Genomic DNA, 17,982 nt, shown 5'->3' with positions numbered 1-17,982 from the left:
TTCTCCTCTCATTCCCTCCCCCCTTCTCCCCTGCCCTGTCCTGCCCTCCCTTCCCCTCCTCTCCTCTCCCCTCCTCTCCTCTCCCCTCCTCTTCCCTTCCTTTCCCTTCCCAATGAGATGATATATGTGAAAATGTTTTGAGTATGAAGAACACGGGGAGCTAAGGGATTAGTGTTGTTAGTATATATAGAGAGGATCTCTAGCCACAGCTTTTTCCCTTAAGGAGGATTTGAGCTAAGTTGGATGTGGTCTCAGACATGCAAAGAACAGGGTGTTTTTGGCGAGCTGAGGGGGTCAGACACGACTTGAAAAACAAACCCAAACCCTCCTTGGCATGTCTACTTTCATTCTTTGTCTATTTGTGTAGTCTTTGGGGGGCAGCAGGGGATGGGAAAAGGGAAGGAGAGAAACAAGGAGGAATGGGAGCAGAGATCCAGGAAAATGAGCTGTCCTAAGTCTGGTCTTTTTTTATTTTTTTATTTTTTTGCTTCATCTAGCTCCTGGGCCCCTTCATCAGTGAGTCATCCAGGCCTTCCAAGCCAGGGGAACATGGGAGAGTTGGCTGAGATGTGGGGGTTGGAGGGGATGGGGCGAGGGGAAAGGTCGACTGTAGCAATTATCCATGCCAGATGCTAGAAATAACTTGCAGCCAATGCTCCTATCTGCTGGGCAGGGGTTTGGGCTAGGAGTGGGAAGAGATAAGTTATTGTGAGAGGGCCTCTCGTTCCTCTGAGCTCATTTGATTAGAGGAACTTTGGCAGTCTGGGGAATTTCTGGGAATGAGCTGCAACTAGTTACATCACAGACCAAGCCAAACACTGTTTCTCTTGTTCCCCCTTCCCGGTCGCTTCCTCTCTCATCCCCAGTCCTTCCTAAATCCCAGGTTGCCCCTGGAGGGGTTGGGCCAACAACTTGAGAAGCAGATATTAACTGCTAGGTGCTAGTGATTCAAAGAGAGAAATCCAACTCTGCCTTCAAGGGGTTTACATTCTACTAAAGAGAAACACACACAAGCAAATACTAGGTAAGTGGAAGAAGGACATTAAAGTGAGGGGCAAGTGGTTGGTGGGAGGGAGGAAGTTCCGGAAGGATATAGCATCTGAGCTGAGCCTTTAAGGAAGATGGGGACTCAAAGAGGAGGAGGAGAGGAGGGAGTATATAGTCTAAGGCCAGGAACAGCTTGTGTTCCTGCACGGAGATGAAAGAAGGAATACCGGTCCAGTTTGAATGGGATGTAAAATACATAGAGAGGAGTAATGTGAGGTAAGGATAAAGTGTGGTTGGAGCCAGATTGCAGAAGTCCTAAGATGTCACTTAAAGAGCTTTTGTTTTTGTCTTAGAGGCAACAGAATCACTGTTTTTTAACATTCATTTTTTAAAGAATTTTGAGTTCCAAATTCTCTCCCTCTCTTCAACCCCTCCCTCACTCACCAAGAAGGTAATTTGATACCAGTTATACATGTGAAATCAAGCAAGACATAGTTCCATATTAGCTATATTGCCAAAAACAAAACAAAACAAAAAATAAGAACAACAAAAATAAATAAAGTTTAAAAAAAGTATGCTTCAATCTGCATTCAGACTTCATCAGTTCTCTCTCACTCTGGAGGTGGATAGCATTTTTCATCATGGGTCCTTTAGAATCATCTTAGATCATTGTATTAATCGGTAGTTAAGTCTTTCACAGTTGATCACCATTACAATATTGCTTTTACTGTGTACAATGATCTTTTGGTTCTGCTCACTTCACTCTGCATCAATTCATATAGGCCTTCCCAGGTTTCTCTAAAACCATTCCCTTCATCATTTCTTATCGCACAGTAGTAAACAGTACTCCATCCCAATCACATGCCACAATTTGTTTAGCCATTCCCCAATGGATGGGCATCCCCTCAATTTCTAATTCTTTGCCACCACAAAAAGAGCTGTTATAAATATTTATGTGCATATAGAGCCTTTTCCTTTCCCTTTGCTTTCTTTGGGATACAGACCTAGTAGTGGTATTTCTAGGTCAAAAGACATGCACAGTTTTATAGCCCCTTAGGCATAGTTCCAAATTGTTCTTCAGAATGGGAGGACTAGGTTACAATTCCATCAACAGTGCATTAGTGTCCCAAGATTTCTACCTCCTCTCCAGCATTTGTCATTTGCCTTTTCTGCCATGTTAGCCAATATGATAGATGTGAGGTGGTGTCTCAGAGTTATTTTAATTTGAATTTAATTTGAATTTGAATCACTGATCAATAGTGATTTTGAGCATTTTTATGTAACCATAGATAACTTTGATTTCTTCTTTTGAAAACTACTTATTCATATCTTTTGACTATTTCTCAATTGGGGAATGGCTCTTTTATAAATTTGACTCAGTTCCCTATATATTTGAAAATTGAGCTCTTTATCAGAGAAATTTGCTATAAAATTTTTTTCCAGTTTCCTGCTTTCCTTCTAATTTTGACTTTACTGGTTTTGTTTGCACAAAACCTTTTTAATTTAATGTAATTAAAATTATCCATTTTACTTCCTGTGATCCTCTTTATCTCTTGTTTGGCCATAGACTCTTCCCTTATCCCTAAATCTAACAGGTAAAATTTTCCGTGCTCCCCTGATTTGCTTCTGATATCAGCCTTTATATCTAAATCGAGAACTCTTTTTGACCTTATCTTGGTATGTGGTGTGAAATGCCGGTCTATGCCTACTTTCTTCCAAATTGCTTTCTTTCCAGTTTTCCCAGCAACTTTTGTCAAGGGGTGAGTTCTTGCCCCCAAAACTTGGATCTTTGGGTTTATCAAACACTAGATTGCCATGGTCATTCACTACTATGTACTGCGTACCTAATCTGTTCCACTGATTTACTGCTCTATTTCTTAGCCAGTACCAGATTGTTTTGATGATTACTACTTTGTAATATAGTTTGAAATCTGGTACTGTTAGGCCTCCTTTCTTCACATTTATTTTCATTGATGCAACAGGGAGTCATTGAAGGTTGGTTTTTGTATTTGTGTTTGTTTTGTTGTAGTTGTTGTTTTTGCAAGGCAACCAGGGTTAAGTGACTTGCTTAGGGTCACACAGCTAGTGTCAAGTGTCTGAGGTCAAATTTGAACTCGGGTCCTCCTAACTCCAGAGCCAGTGCTGTATCTACTGTGCCATCTAGCTGCCCCCATTAAAAGTTTTTGAGTGTTCAAGTGACACCAGACCTATGATTTCATTGGTTTAATATAACAAGTTCCAATAATGATATTCCATTTACCAACAACTTAGAGTCTTAGAGAGTTTGCCTGGAGCACTTGAAGGTTAGGTGGCTTGTCCAAGGCCACACAACCAGTATGCCTGAAAGCAAGAAATGGGCTCTGGTTTTTAATGATCTTGGGCAGGTCATCTTACTTCCCTAAGACTCAGTTTCCCCATTTGTAAAAGGGAGATGTTAATCATTGGAGCTGATCTCAAGGATCCAAAGATATGTGTCTACAGGCCTTGAAGGTTCTGGCCACCAAGGCCAAGCTGGATTTTATTACTGATATAGAATGAGTCAACTCAGATCCCTGGCTGATAAGAGGAAGGCCTCACTATGGTCATGGTGGTGTTCCATCCCTGTGGAGCCCATTCCTGAGAAGCCTGGGACTTTTATGGAGACCGAGATCCTGAATGGGGAAGGATTCTGGGAAGTAGGGCTAGATGATGGAGATTGGTGGTTGTCCATCATTGACTTCCACTCTGTCATCCAGATCAAAGATTACTGGGGACCATGTTCCCAGTGCCTGCCCTCAGGACAAAATAAAACTCCTCAGTTTTGGATTTGAAATCTTACATGATCTAATCCCAGATTGCCTTCTCTGATTTATACTGCATCATTCTCCTTCAAGCATTCCACACTTCAGCCAAACTAGTCTACTTGCCAGTTCAAGTCCATGAACTCTACATTCCATCTCCTGCCCTCATTCCTTGGCACGGACTATGCCAAATGCCTGGAATGTTCTCCATTCTTATATATCTCCTCATTCCCCATTTCCTTCTCCAACTCATCTCCCCTTCTCCAACTCTTTTTATATTTTTATTTTTGTGTGTGTGAGGTAATCAGAGTTAAGTGACTTGGCCAGGGTCACGCAGCTAGTAAGTGTTGGAGGTTAGATTTGAACTCAGGTCCTCCTGACTCCAGGGCCACTGCTCTAGCCACTGTACCACCTAGCTGTCCTTCTCACCTTCACCTCTTAAGAATATTTAGCTCTATTCTTATGGCATAATAATGGTCTATCATATTACTATACCATGACTTCTTCAGTCATTCCTCAATTAATGGCCACCCATTTACTCTTCAGGTTTTTTGGAGCTGTTATAAATATTTTTGCACAAAAAAAAAGAATATTTAGCTCTCTTCAAGGCATCACCTCCACAGGAAGCTTTCCTCAACCCCCCAGTCATCCCTTTCTCCCTCCTCGTATGGTCTTGTATTTCAGTATGTTTCTACATTCTATCTACTGACAGAATGGAAGCCTCTCAAGGGAAAGGACTATGTCATATCTCGGTACTCTTTTTGTCTAGCAAGGTGCCTGGCAGGCAGTAAGTACTTAATAGGTATTTGTTGTATTGGATTCGCTCACAGGAGTGTTGTGTGGATCAGAGAAGATGATGGATGAGAAAGTGCTAGAAAAAACAACAAACTGTCTGATACTTTCTCCATGGCTAGGCAGGTAGGGCTAGGCAGGGGTTTGCTAATAAATCTTTAACCACTGACTCTGCCCCCCAATATGGCAAGAGATGCTTTTAAGTTTAATTTGCATTATTAATATTTTCTTAAGAAAGTCTAGAGAATCAGTAAACCAAGGCCTCATTCGTAGCATTTGCAGTTTTCTGAGGCTTAAATGTTCACACTTAAAATTTAATAAGAAGCCCTTGAACTGGCTCCTGGGGCCCCTGGGAGGCAAGACCCCTGAGCTCTCCAGGCAGCCACTTGCCCATTCTGGCCTCTAGTATCTTCATCTGTCACATAATGGCACTGAGCTAGATGATCTAAGATGTCTTCCAGTCTCAGAATCATTAACACGTAGTTAGTGGAAGGTCTTGTAATGTAAACAGTCATAGTCAGCAGGGCAGTTACCTCCTGTATGTCCACTGGGTCCCCACCAGGGACCATCTCCCTGGAAGATCTTTTGGACAGTTAACAAAGAGCCCTTTTGGGCAGGTTGGTTAAACTGAAAATCATCCTACCTCCAAGGCCCTTCATACCTAATGAGATCATGTATGTCAAATCACTTTGCAAACCTTAAGGCTTTAGATAAACATCACTTATAATTATGGTTTATGACAAGGTATGGAGGTAGAAATTGATTAATTGTTGTTGTTCAGTCATTTCAGTCGTGTCCAACTCTTTGTGACCCCATTTGGGGTGTTCTTGGCAAAGATAGTGGAGTGGTTTGCCATTTCCTTCTCCAGCTCATCTAACAGAGGAGGGAATGGAGACAAACAGCATTAAGTGACTTGCCCAGGGTCACACAGCTAGTAAGTGTCTGAGGCTGGAGTTGAACTCAGATCTTCTGACTCCAGGCCTGGTGTTCTATTCACTGCACCACCTTGCTGCTCCTAGAAATGGCTAATACTGGGATAATTTGGATGTGAAGTTACCAGCGTTACCAAGAAGGTCCAAGGTGACAGACAAGTGATGGCAGCCATTTCCCTAGACCACATGATAGCTGAAGGGGCCTTCTGTGGGAAGTATTTTAGGGTATCCTGTGCTAAAGGTGGAACACCTAGGTCTGACTCATGAAGAGCTGGACACGACTGAAATGACTGAACACAAATAACAAAATGCTAAAGGCAACATTGACACATCTCTGGGGCAGATCTTACCCTCTGCATCACAGGACCTACCACGGCCAGTAGCTGAGGGTTCCATAGAAGGGTGTAATGGCGAGAACACTGAACGGGGAATGAGGAGATGTATGTTCTAGACCTGGCTCAACCACCATGACATATGAGGCAAGTCACTCTACATCTCTGGCTTGCAGGTCCTGATCTGTCAAATGAAGATAATTTGAGGGTAGCTAGATGGCACAGTGGATAGAGCACCAGCCCTGGAGTCAAGAGGACCTGAGTTCAAATCCAGCCTCAGACACTTGACACTTACTAGCTGTGTGACCCTGGGCAAATCACTTAACCCCATTGCCTAGCCATCCCCCCCCCAAAAAAAGAGGATAATTTGCTTTTCTTCCCTTATAAGATCTAATGAGATAATGGATGTGAAAATTCTGGCAAATATGAATCACCCTAGAGATATAAGGCAATGATACCAGAAGAGCTAATGCAATCTTTTTTTTAATGCTTTGTTCTTTTTTTCTTTTTTTAAAAAAGTAACACCATTGACACTGTCAAATTAACTTCTCCTACTCTGTCCCCTCCTCCCCTGTAGTAAAATCTTCCCTTTTTAATTTAAAAAAAAATTCCCAATCACATGTAAAGACAATTTTAATATCTATTTTAAAAAATGTTGAGTTCCAAATTTTCTCTCTCCCTTCACCTACCCCCTCCCTGAGACAGTAAGCAATTTGATATAGGTTACATGTGTGCAATCATGCAAAACACATTTCCATATTAGTCATGTTGTGAAAAAAAGACATAGACTAAAATAAGAAAAAACAAAAAATAAAGTGAAAAACAGTATACTTCGATCTGCATCCAAAGTCCATCATTTCTTTCTCTGGATGTAGATAGCATTTTCCCTCATGAGTCTTTTGGAATTGTCTTAGACCATTGTATTGCTGAGAAGAGCTAAGTCATTTTCATAGAATGCTGCTATTACTATATACTATATTCTCCTGATTCTGCTCACTTCACTTTGCTTTCACTTTATGTAAGTCTTTCCAGGTTTTTCTGAAATCAGCTTGTTCATCATTTCTTATAGCACAATTACAATCATATACCACAATTTGTTCAGGCATACCTTAATTGATGGGCATTCCCCCAGTTTCCAATTCGTTGTCATCCCAAAAAGAGCTGCTGTAAAATATCCTTGTATAAACAGCTCTCTTCTCTCTCTCTCTCTCTCTCTCTCTCTCTCTCTCTCTCTCTCTCTCTCTCTCTCTCTCTCTCTCTCTCTCTCTCTCTCTCTTTCTCTCTCTCTCTGATACAGACGTGGTAGTGATATTGCTGGATCAAAGCATATGCACAGTTTTCTAGCTCTTTGGGTATAGTTCCAAATTGCTCTCCAGGATGGTTGGGTCAGTTCACAACTCTACCAACAGTGCATTAATGTTCCAATTTTCCTACATCCCCTCTAACATTTATCATTTTCCTTTAGAATCTTCCTTGTAAGAAATATGAAAAGCCAAGGAAAACAATCAACATATTGGCTATGTCTGGAACACATGCCTCACTTACTTATAATCCACCATCTCTCTGCCAAGAGGTGGGAGGCATGTTTCTCGATCAGTCCTCTGAAGTCATAATCAATCACTGAGTTAACGTAATTTGGGGCTACATTAAGAGAGGTGTAGCTTCAATGAATCGATAAATTTTTAGTAAGCTCTGTATGCCAGACATGGTAGCAAGCTCTGGTGATATGAAGACAAAGGTAAGTCAGTACCTTAACATCAAGGAGGCATACTAAAATACATACCGAATGATTGAGGAGAAGGCATGAGCAGCTGGAGGTATCAGGAAATGCCTCCCATAGGTGGAGGTACTTGAGCTGAGTGCTGAAGTAGACTAGAAATTATAAAAGGCAAAGGTGAAGAGGGAGTACATTCTAGGCAAGACGGATAATCAGTGCAAAGGCAAAGATGGGAGATGGAGTGTGCAAGAAATGGTAAGTAGGACAGTATGACTGGACCATGGAGCGTGTAAGGGGAATAAATTATAAGAAAGACAGAAAGATAGGATGGAACCAGGTTGTAAAGATATTTAAATGCTAAATAGAGTAACTTATATTTCATCCCTCAGCCTCCTCTTCCCCCTGGTTGCAGGACTGAGGGTGGAATACTAAATCCCACCCAAAGCTTTTCTTTATAGAGAGCAGAACCTGGACTTTGCAGCCCACTTGACTTTCTCTCTGCAGCTCTGCTTGGTTTCAGCTTTCAAGAACAAGATGCCTTCGTGCTGGGTACCCTCTGCTGTCCCCCTGCCTTTTCCCAGCTTCCTTCTGTATGATGTCTTCCCCCATCAAATTGTAAGCTCCTTGAGGACATGGTCTGTCTTTTTCTTAACGTATCCCTAGTGCCTCACATAGAACTGAGCACCTACCAGGTACTTAATGTTTTTTTTTTTCAATTGAGCCATTCGATTTTGAGTAGGGAGGGGACGTGGTTAGACTTGAATTCAGGAAGATTATTTTGGTGTGTCTGTGACAGATAGATTGGTATAGAGAGAAACTTGAGACAGTTAGACAAGGACATCAGTAGAAGACACTGGTAGTTTTGTGGTGGTGAAGTCATTATTTACCCCTTCATGCCTTTGTCCCAGTCACACATGCTCCCTATGTGTGCATCACTTAACACAGGTGCCTTGACCTGTTTTCCCTATCTATGGATGACCCTATTGAACTTGGATAACATACATTTATAATTGATCCATTTCAACACGGTGGTAGCTTTCTCCAGCTTCTTTCATAGCATGTAAATAGGAGTGAAGGAGGTGGACAGTGAAAGTAATCCAGAGCTGAGGTTTGGCAATGGATAAACAGGAACAGGAAAAGAGGTTGAGCAGAGGACAGTGTGGCATTGAATTGGCTAATTATATGGTGGAGATCAGAAAGGGAAGAAAGGAAAGTAAGAGCAGAGGCAGTGGCCCAAGAAATGACTTGAGGGGTAAGTGGATTAGAGATCATGATGAGGGCAAAGTAAGTTTAGGGGTGTGACTCAGAGAAAGATGGAATGACAGGAGGTTTGGGGGTCAGATAGAGAAATGGTTCAGCTTCTTACTTCTTACTCTGAAATGAACTACACTGTCTTCCCCCAGGCTTATCAGTTCAAAGTCCTGGACAAGTTCAGAAACTCATTTTTAGGCTCATCTTACCCCCTCACTGAAGTAAATCTCCCAAGATCTCCCTTTCCTTAAACAGAAAAGGATTAAAAGCCACTGATAAGGAAAAATGTTTTAACCTCTTCCCAGCAGTCCCTAAGTTCTATGCTAAATAGCAATTGTTCTGCTGGCAAAAGAATTCTAAAAGCCTGTTCTGCGTAAATAGCAACTAGCCATAGAATTCTGAATGAAACTGACATTTTCATTACATCAGCAGCAACTAGCAAAGCCTTTTCCTCTCATCTCTCTACATATGAAACAAGTAAAGAATGGTACGAGACCGTCCGTGACCAAGTGAAAAATCATGGGGTGTTGATTAAGCAGAAAGTTGGTAAAACTAAAAGGATACAGGGATGGACTTGGAGGCAGGAAGACTGGGGTTTAAATTCCTTCTCTGGTGCTTACTGTGTGACATTGATCAAGTCACTGAGTTGCTACTCTTGGTCTCAGATTCCTAATTTGTAAAAGGGAGATGATAATAGTACCGTTTTACAGGGTTCTTGGGATGACTGAGTGAGATAATATAAGTAAAAGTGATTCATTAAACCTCAAAGTACAATACAGATATGAGCTATTGTTATGCTAAGTGCATGGGACTTCAGAGAAAGGAGAGGGCTATTCCGTCCCCTTGGGCTAAAGGTGTCTTGGAAAGCTTCAGGGAGGAGGTGAGCCATGAGCTGAGCCTCGACTGTAACAATGCCAGAGTACATACACATCTATTCACTTTATTCTTCCCTCCCTTCAACAAGAACCACCACCTTCTTTGAGCCCTGGTGTTCTTCTTGCTTGCTTACTGGGGTTATAAGCAAGCAGATAGTCGGGTGAGGGGAACCCAGCCTTAAACTATGTTTGTGTTTCCTGCAGCCGCACAACCATTCAGGTCCTCCCCTGGGAATGCAGACCAGTGGATGAAGTGGTGTGAGGAACATAAAGCCCTCCACAGTCGCCTAGACCTCGTGGAAGAGGTACGGGAGCTGTGGGATGGGGTGGGAGAAAAGGAGGAGGGCACGGGGAGGCAAGTCAGGTACTAGCAGTTCTGAGGATGGTGGGGGCAGAGGGGGCAGAGATAGAGAGGGGGCTCAGTTATTTACACGTCCAGCTCTGTGCCAACTGCTGAGAAAAACAAGGAAACGCAGGATCATGCCCATGTCCCTTCCAGCTGGGGGAGAAAAGACAAACGTATGTGAAGTGAGGAAAACCAATATAAGGCAACGTAGGATCAAGGCCTAAATTGTAGACTAGCCTGCTTTGGGGTATCAGAAAAAGCAAAGGTATCTGTGGACTGGAAGAAGCAGTAAAAGTCTCCTAGAGGAAGAGGGCCTTGAAGGATGAGCAGGATTGGGTAGACCAAGAGGGTCAAGGGAGACATTTCAGGTAAGGGGACTAGTATAGGCACCTACATTCGGTGCCTTGCTCGTGAATGGAAGAGAGATTCAGTATAGATCGTCAAGGATCGTAGGATCACAGACTGAGAGCTGGGAGGGACCGTAAAGGTCATCTAGGCTACCATCCTCATTCCATACATGAAGAAGTAAAGAACCAGGAAGATGGAGTGACTTGTCCAAGGCATTATGGGGCTATGCTGGGATTTGAACTCAGGTCCTCTGTCTCCAGTATCCTTTCCACAGCATCCTGCTGCCTCTCAGCAGTTTTACTTTTCATCTTCATATCCCTAGTACCTAACTCAGTGTTAAGCACATAGTAGGTGCCCATTGTTTGTTGAATTGTATAGTGATAATGATAACAAAGAATAATAGCAGTGTATTATTATTATGATCATTATCATTACCTGTGATTTCATCAGCATTGGGAGTTCCTCCTTAAGAAAACTTCCTTTGCTAATGCAGATTGAAAATGCTCTTAGAGTTGTCTGGGAGCACTGAAAAGTTCAGTGACTCACCCAAGGTCACACAGCCAGGATGTATCTGAGCTGGAACTTGAACTCATGTCACCCTGACTTGGAGACCTGCTGTCTGCATCGCACTGCTTCTCCTAGTGACCATGATTGATTATCGGCGTCATTGTGATTGTTCTTCTTCTTAGGGGAAGATGCAGTAAATCCAAATTCTTGTTTTGTTTTTTTTAAGGCCACTGGGGTTAAGTGACTTGCCCAGGGTCACACAGCTAGTAAGTGTCAAGTGTTTGATCTGAGGCTGGATTTGAACTCAGGTCCTCCTGACTTCAGGGCCGATGCTCCAATCCTTGTTTCTACAGTGGCCACACGTGCCACACACATACACACCTCTTTGCTTAATAAACATTTTATGAAAAGAGTGAAATTGAGAGAGTTTAAAAAACAATGCATTCTTTATGGAAGAAAATGTTTCAAACTCTAAACTCGTTATTTTCCTAGAAGGCCACTAGAGGGAAGCATGACAAAAGTCATGTGAGCCAGCATCCTGGGACTTTGTTGGAAAGGGTGGGACCAGCACCTCTTTTCTTGTTAACTATTCATCTCATTATTATTGATACCTTTGGACATTTCTGAAAATATCCTTCCCTCCTTCCCTACCCAATAAGTCTTCCCTTATAACAAACAGGGAAAAAAGCAGCCCAGACAAAGCAACCAGTCCTACAAGGACATCTAATAGCGTATAGTGTGTGCAATAGCTCACACCCATAGAGCCCCACCTCTTCAAAGAGGGGAGGGCGACCTGCATCCCCTTTATACCGAGTATGTAAGTGCGAAATCAGAACCCCCAGTGTATTCTCTCCCTGTACAATCTCCTCAAGAGCTCACATCCTTTTCTTTAAAGAAATCTGAGACACCTGGACACAAATAAATGTGGAAAAAGGAAAGGAAGGGAATAAGCATTTATGCAGAGCCTGCTGTATACCAGGTACCATGCTGAGTGCTTTACAAGTACCCTTTCACTCGACCTTCACAACAACCCTGTGAGGTGGTGGGTGTTCGCTCAGGCGTTTCAAACTCTTTGTGACCCCATCTGGGTTTTCTTGGCAAAGATACTGGAGGGGTTCTTCATTTCCGCCTCCAGCTCATTTTGCTAATGAGGAAAACGAGGCCGACAGGGTTAAGTGACTTGCTCAGGTAAGTGTCTGAGGCCACATCTGAATTCAGGGAAGATGAGTCTTCCTGACTCTAGGTCTGATGCTCTATCCACTGCCCACAACCCTGTGAGGTACGTGCTATTATTAGCCCCATTTTACAGCTGAAGAAATTGAGGCAAGCAGAAGGTGAATGACTTACCCAGGGTCACACAGCTAAGTAAGTATCTGAGGCTAGATCTGAACCCAGGTCTTCCTGGGTCTAGGCCCAGTGGTCTCTCCACTGCACCACCTAGCTGCCAGATAAGGAGGATAGATATGATATGATACATGATATTGCCATGATACATATGGTACACGACACTAATTCAATGCATCTCTTTATAATATAGGTTTGGTTCCACTACTGATTACGGTCCCTAACCCTACGTATGACTCAATGTGAAGAAATGCAGCAACAGCACAGTCGCTAGTCTGATCCGGACTCAGCCCTGACCCCAGGCTGCGGAATCTGGTCCCCCTACTTCTCACATTTCTGAGCCCTTCTTTCCCGTCCCTTACCCTAACTCTTTCACTGTCTCCTTACCAGACCCTGGACAAGACTGTGGAGCACCTGGAGTCTGAAGTAAAGAACCTGCTTAACTTGATGGATGGGATAGCCTGGAACTTGCCCCCAGAGCCTGGGAGCCCTGCTGAGAACTTCTTTGGAGATGGTGCGTGTCCTAGGAGGGTCCTGAACGTCCTGGCTCCGGCCTGGCCTTCCGTTTTTGTCCCAAGCACCCCTCCAGCTGCAATTTAACGAGTCTCAAGGCTCACAGGGTAAAAAGTGTGAGGGATCAGAAATAATAATAATAGCTAGCATTTGTATAGCACCTACTACACGCGGGGCATTGTGCTTTACAAATATTTGATCATCATAACCGTGTGAGGATAGTTGTTGTCCTTCGTTTTTGAAGAGGACAGAAATGGCGTCACTATGTTGGGGTCAGTGTACGGTGTGTCCAGCTGTGGCTGACCAGACTGATCCGAGCTCAGAAGGCTCCACCACAGGTCAGGCACAAATAGTCCATATGCACATTTGGAATGAAGAGGTCTCTAACATTGTGCATTGCATGTTTCTTTTGAGCTACCCTGAGGCAAGTGCTATTATTATCATCCCCATTTTACAGTTGAGGAAACCGAGACAATCCAAGGTTAAGTGACTTTGCCCAGGCTCACACAGCTAGTAAGAGTTTGAAGCAGGTTTTTGAATTTGAGTTCTCCTGGGTCCAGACCCAACGCTCTACCTACTGCACCACCTAGCTTTCTCAAGAAGTAGGAATAAGGAAGTAGCATGATTTGAGTGTCTTTTAACAGGAAAATAAAGGGCACAGATGTAACATAGACAAGGTTAAAGCCCAAAGGTACCAGGATGGTTTTAGGCCTTCATGAAAAAAGATAAGATGATATCCCACCTCCCCATCTCGTTCTCAGTAGTGATGAATACCAAAAGACAAAAAAAAAAAAAGATCAGATGAGAGAGTCCAGCTTTTGGAAGAAAAAGTAGTTCTCAGAATGTGAGGTCTTTAGAAATCTTAGTGTAAGCCAAAACACCTGGTTTGGCTCAGCTGATGTCTGGAGGAGGGTCCTAACCTGGGGAAGAAGGGTGGGAGGAGAAATTGAGTAGACTTTACCATATGTGTGTGTGTGTCTGTGTCTGTGTGCGCACGCCTTTACTTTTGTGTGCACATGTACATATACGCCACATACACGTATCACATGGGGTTATAAATGCATGTATTTTATGTTCATGTAACACATACCTATCTTATATGATGGGGGTTCCATGTATATATCCTATATATACACATATACACATGTACACTACATTAAACTATACACATATATACACATATATACACTATACACATACATAACATATGTATACATCTCTGTGTCCTGGGTGTAGTTTTAGACACATGGCATTGTGTATATCTTATATATGCATATAAAATAAACACGTGTATTTGGTGGGGGAGGGGTTTGGTCAAATCCTGTGATTTCATAGGGATGGACAATTCTCTGGTGTAGAAACTCTTTTTTAGAAATGCAGAATAGCATCTTTTGTAATTTATCATCTGGAACTCTGAAAGGGTCACATAACTGGCATGGGTCAGAAGCGGGACTTTAACCCGGGTCTTCTTGATGCCAAAACCTACCCTGTATCCATTCTGCCAAACTGCCTCTCTTTGCCTTTACTTTTGGAAACATTAGCTCAAGTTGGGGGGCTGGGAAGGCACTAAGACATTACCATTCCCGCTTGTCAACAGGAGGAAAAATAGACATGGCTGGATCTTGCCATCTCTTCAGCTCTGCTGATGAGCAAAGGGAGCTCCCTGCAGATAGAGAAGAGGATGCAGGGGGAGGGGAGATGTGGTAAGCTTCAGTGAAGGAGATCTCGGTCTACACTGGGCTCTGGTCTTACTTGTCCCTAACTGCCCTTCTTCATGCATCGCCCTCTTCCCCAATTCCCTGAAGCCTTAACTACCCTTCTGCACCTTGCATTCCCTCTGTAGCCAAAAGGTCCACCCAAAGACATGTCCCAGAAGAGTTTGGGAATTTCTGGGGAAAGGGAGTTCTATATGGAAACACGTAGACAAGATCTGCTGTCCCTACCACTCTAGACTTCCTTTTAGCAAGCTCTGCTTGAAGAAGGAGCTGGGTTCCCCACGTAGAATTGCAGAGCAAAGGGGAAGGGCTAGGCAGAATGTGACCTTCAGCAAACCTGGGACATGGGCAATGGGTTTGGGCACCACCAGCTTCCTAGTGCTATGGTCATTTCCCCTCCTCATGCCACCCTCTTCTCTTTCAGACACCAGATTCTCTTGGGCTTTCTCTTCCCTCCATCTTAACAAAACCCTTCCTTGAGAGAAGATCTCTCATTAGTACCTTATACATTGGCATGAATTTTAAGACTTTTGTGAATCCTCTATTGGGAGAGTTTGCATCTGAAGTCTGATACTGAAATAAAAAGCTTTGAGCCCAGGGGGAGGGACACCATCTGGGCACTGGTGGGGGGCAGGATCAGAGGGTTAATTGGAAGAAAGTTTCCAGTTTTATGGACAAAGAGGCTATTCATTTTAGCCCCACAACACACAGGAGTTGGGAAGGAGGCCTCCTCAACAGAGGAGCCTCTTTTTCCTTGCAAATCTAGATTCCCACCCACAGGCATTCAATCAGCCTTTCCTTCTGTTCGGATGCTGCTTCCACCAATGATAAGACCCCTGTTTCTTACAGAATCCCTATGAGGACCAAGAGGACCTGGAGCTGAGGGCAGCAGTGGCTCCAAGACTTTTTGGATAACTCCCTCCCCAGGTGGCTGTTCTTCCATCCACTTGGACACCTGTTGGAAAAGGCTGTCATGTAATAAATGTGTCTTGTACTGTGAGCGGTAATGTTGAGACTCTTGCACTGTTGCAACAAGCCACAAGTCTGATGCTTCTCTCTTTATTTTGCTTTTATCTCCATTTGCTTTGCTGGATCAATCAAGATTCACATTCTCCTTATTCAAGGAAATCATCTTGGCCCTGGAAGTCTAGAACCCTGAAAATGTAGTCTACAGACCTAGGTTAAAATCCTGAATCTGCCCCAGACAACTTTTGTGACCTTTGGCACACAAACTTCTCTGGACCTGTTTTCCTCAACTGCAGAAATTGTGGGGTGAAGCTAATGTCCTCTAAAATCTATGAATTTAACATCCTTGGCATCAGTGGGGATATTGATGGTGACAGCCCACATCTTGTAGATAAATAACTAAAAACTCAAAGTTACATGAGATTTAGGGACTCAAATATACTCTCCCTCTCCTTCCTAACACAACTGATCTCAAGCTAAATTAAGTCCAGGGTCAAGTGGGTATATATTGTGACTTAGAAGTTGGAAGGGTCAGTAAGAAGGGTAGAGAGGAAGCCCCAGGCTCTCAGAAGTTGGTAAGGGCTAAGAGACATTGGCACAACAGGCTTCAGCAAGGAAAACTGTGTAGAAGGAGGGAAGGTGGAGGCAGGAGACCCTGATGGGAGGGAAAGAGTAAGCTGGGAAACAAACTGGCACAAAGGAAAGCATTGGGGACCTCCGAGGTAAGAAAATCCTGGTAGATTCTACTTTCTAGAACAAAGGTACTTAACCTGAGTTCCTTAAACTTAAATGTGTGTGTGTGTGTGTGTGTGTGTATACACACACACATACATATACATACACATATATATATATATATACACATACATAATTAAGCTCAATTATATTGAAATTTTTGTTTTATATATATATATAACACAATATTTCAATATAGTTTCCTTTCTAATCACATGTACTGAAAACATTAGTGTGGAAAGAGGTTCATAGGCTCTACCAGACTGTCAAAAGTGGCCCATGACACAAAAGATTAAGAGCTCCCTGCACAGAAGGAAGGGAGGTTTAGATGCAAGAAAGATAGCTACTTCTTGGAGACTAGAAAGGGAAAGTGGAGAAAGGAAGAGGGGAATTGGAGAAGAGAGAAAGGAAAGGCAAAAAGGGGAGAGAGAAGGGGAAGAATGTTTGAAAAGGCAGAGTGGCTGGCCTCTGATCTGCTATGGAACTGCCATGGAACATGGATCATGTCTATGTAGTCTTGGGTAAATATCTCTGGGCATGTTTCCCCATATGAGAAACAAGATGGTTCAATCAGGTGATCATCAAAGCTCCTTAACTATAGTTCATTTTCTTCCTTCTTTCTCTTTCTTTCTTTCTTTCTTTCTTTCTTTCTTTCTTTCTTTCTTTCTTTCTTTCTTTCTTTCTTTCTTTCTTTCTTTCTTTCTTGCTGAGGCAATTGGGGTTAACTGACTTGCCCAGGGTCACATAGCTAGTGTCAAGTGTCTGAGTCAAATTTGAACTCAGGTCCTCCTGACTCTAAGGCTGGAGCTCTATCCACTATGCCACCTAGCTGCCCCTTATAGTTCATTTTCTATACTAATCCAGTAGTTCCAAACATTTTTTTGTACTTCAATCATCTTTCAACATCAAAGATGGGTTGTGAACCCCATGGATAATTTAATACTAGTAATAATATTCTTTCAGATTTGTTCATTAAATGCTTACAATAACTACAGTGATAATTCTTGCCCCCCAAAGCTCCAAACTAAAATTTGCATTACATAATTATGGAAACTCTAAATATAAAATTATTAAACTGTAATTATAGAATTACAAATATCTTATGAGACATTCTATAAGACTTAAAAGTAATCCAGCAAGACCACATGTGCTGACTATTTTCTGCAGAACTTCATATTTAAATTTCTTTATTTTATAAACTTAGTTCAATATAAATAACATTTTAATGAACTAAGTTACAGCCTGGAAGATATTATATCTTCATAATCACAATCACACATAAACTTAAATTCAATGTTGTGCTTTTTTTTTATTTGAACAAAGGTTTGCAATATTATTGGCTCAATACCAGACAATCTTAAATCTGTTTGCACATCAAGTTTGCTTCTGTGTTTTGATTTAAAAAAAGAAAGTGAAAATGTTCATTTGTACAATATGTAGGGAAAATGGTAGAAAACTTTTACAAGCTCTTGCTGAGATGGAAATTCATTTATTTTTAGCCGAAAATGTATGGGGCTGTCATTTTTAAGTGATGTTCATGATTCAGGATTCTTCGATATGTCAATTTTTTTCCATCCACTGTCATTTAATCAGTCAGGCATAAAAGACCTATCTAAATGTGTCACAAGTCCAATTAAATTTATTGGAAATTTCAGGAAATTATTCATTTCAAATCACTTCTAAAAAATGCAGATGATCACGGATGACTTTGACAACCTAATCCAAAGCAATATCACAGAATTCAGTACTGTTCTTCATCATGTGGGGTTCCAAAATTATTATATCTTAATCATACTTTTCACTTTGTCTTGAAAATAAAATGTTTCCATTTTCACCCTGTAA

General features: G+C 42.2%; 1 protein-coding gene across 3 annotated transcripts in view; it reads left to right on the top strand.

Moving 5' to 3' along the window:
* The window catches only part of PLAC9 (placenta associated 9), a 33,068-nt gene extending 15,086 nt beyond the window's left edge, over positions 1-17,982 (top strand). Inside the window, exons 1-5 of one of the 3 annotated variants that reach the window (XM_021006184.2) lie at positions 9,173-9,278; positions 9,871-9,971; positions 12,602-12,725; positions 14,322-14,427; positions 15,289-17,982. In XM_021006184.2, the coding sequence (XP_020861843.1) occupies positions 9,194-9,278; positions 9,871-9,971; positions 12,602-12,725; positions 14,322-14,427; position 15,289 (417 nt within the window). In that variant the 5' untranslated portion in view covers positions 9,173-9,193 and the 3' untranslated portion in view covers positions 15,290-17,982. Of the gene's footprint in view, positions 1-9,171; positions 9,279-9,870; positions 9,972-12,601; positions 12,726-14,321; positions 14,428-15,288 lie in introns of those variants that run through there. The other 2 variants (XM_021006185.2, XM_021006186.2) reach the window with 2 other exon arrangements.

The sequence above is a fragment of the Phascolarctos cinereus genome, unplaced genomic scaffold (assembly GCF_003287225.1).
Source record: "Phascolarctos cinereus isolate Bilbo 61053 unplaced genomic scaffold, phaCin_HiC Scaffold_3;HRSCAF=262, whole genome shotgun sequence".
In the NCBI taxonomy this organism is placed as follows: Eukaryota; Metazoa; Chordata; class Mammalia; order Diprotodontia; family Phascolarctidae; genus Phascolarctos; species Phascolarctos cinereus.
This window is presented reverse-complemented; position numbering and strand designations above follow the sequence as displayed.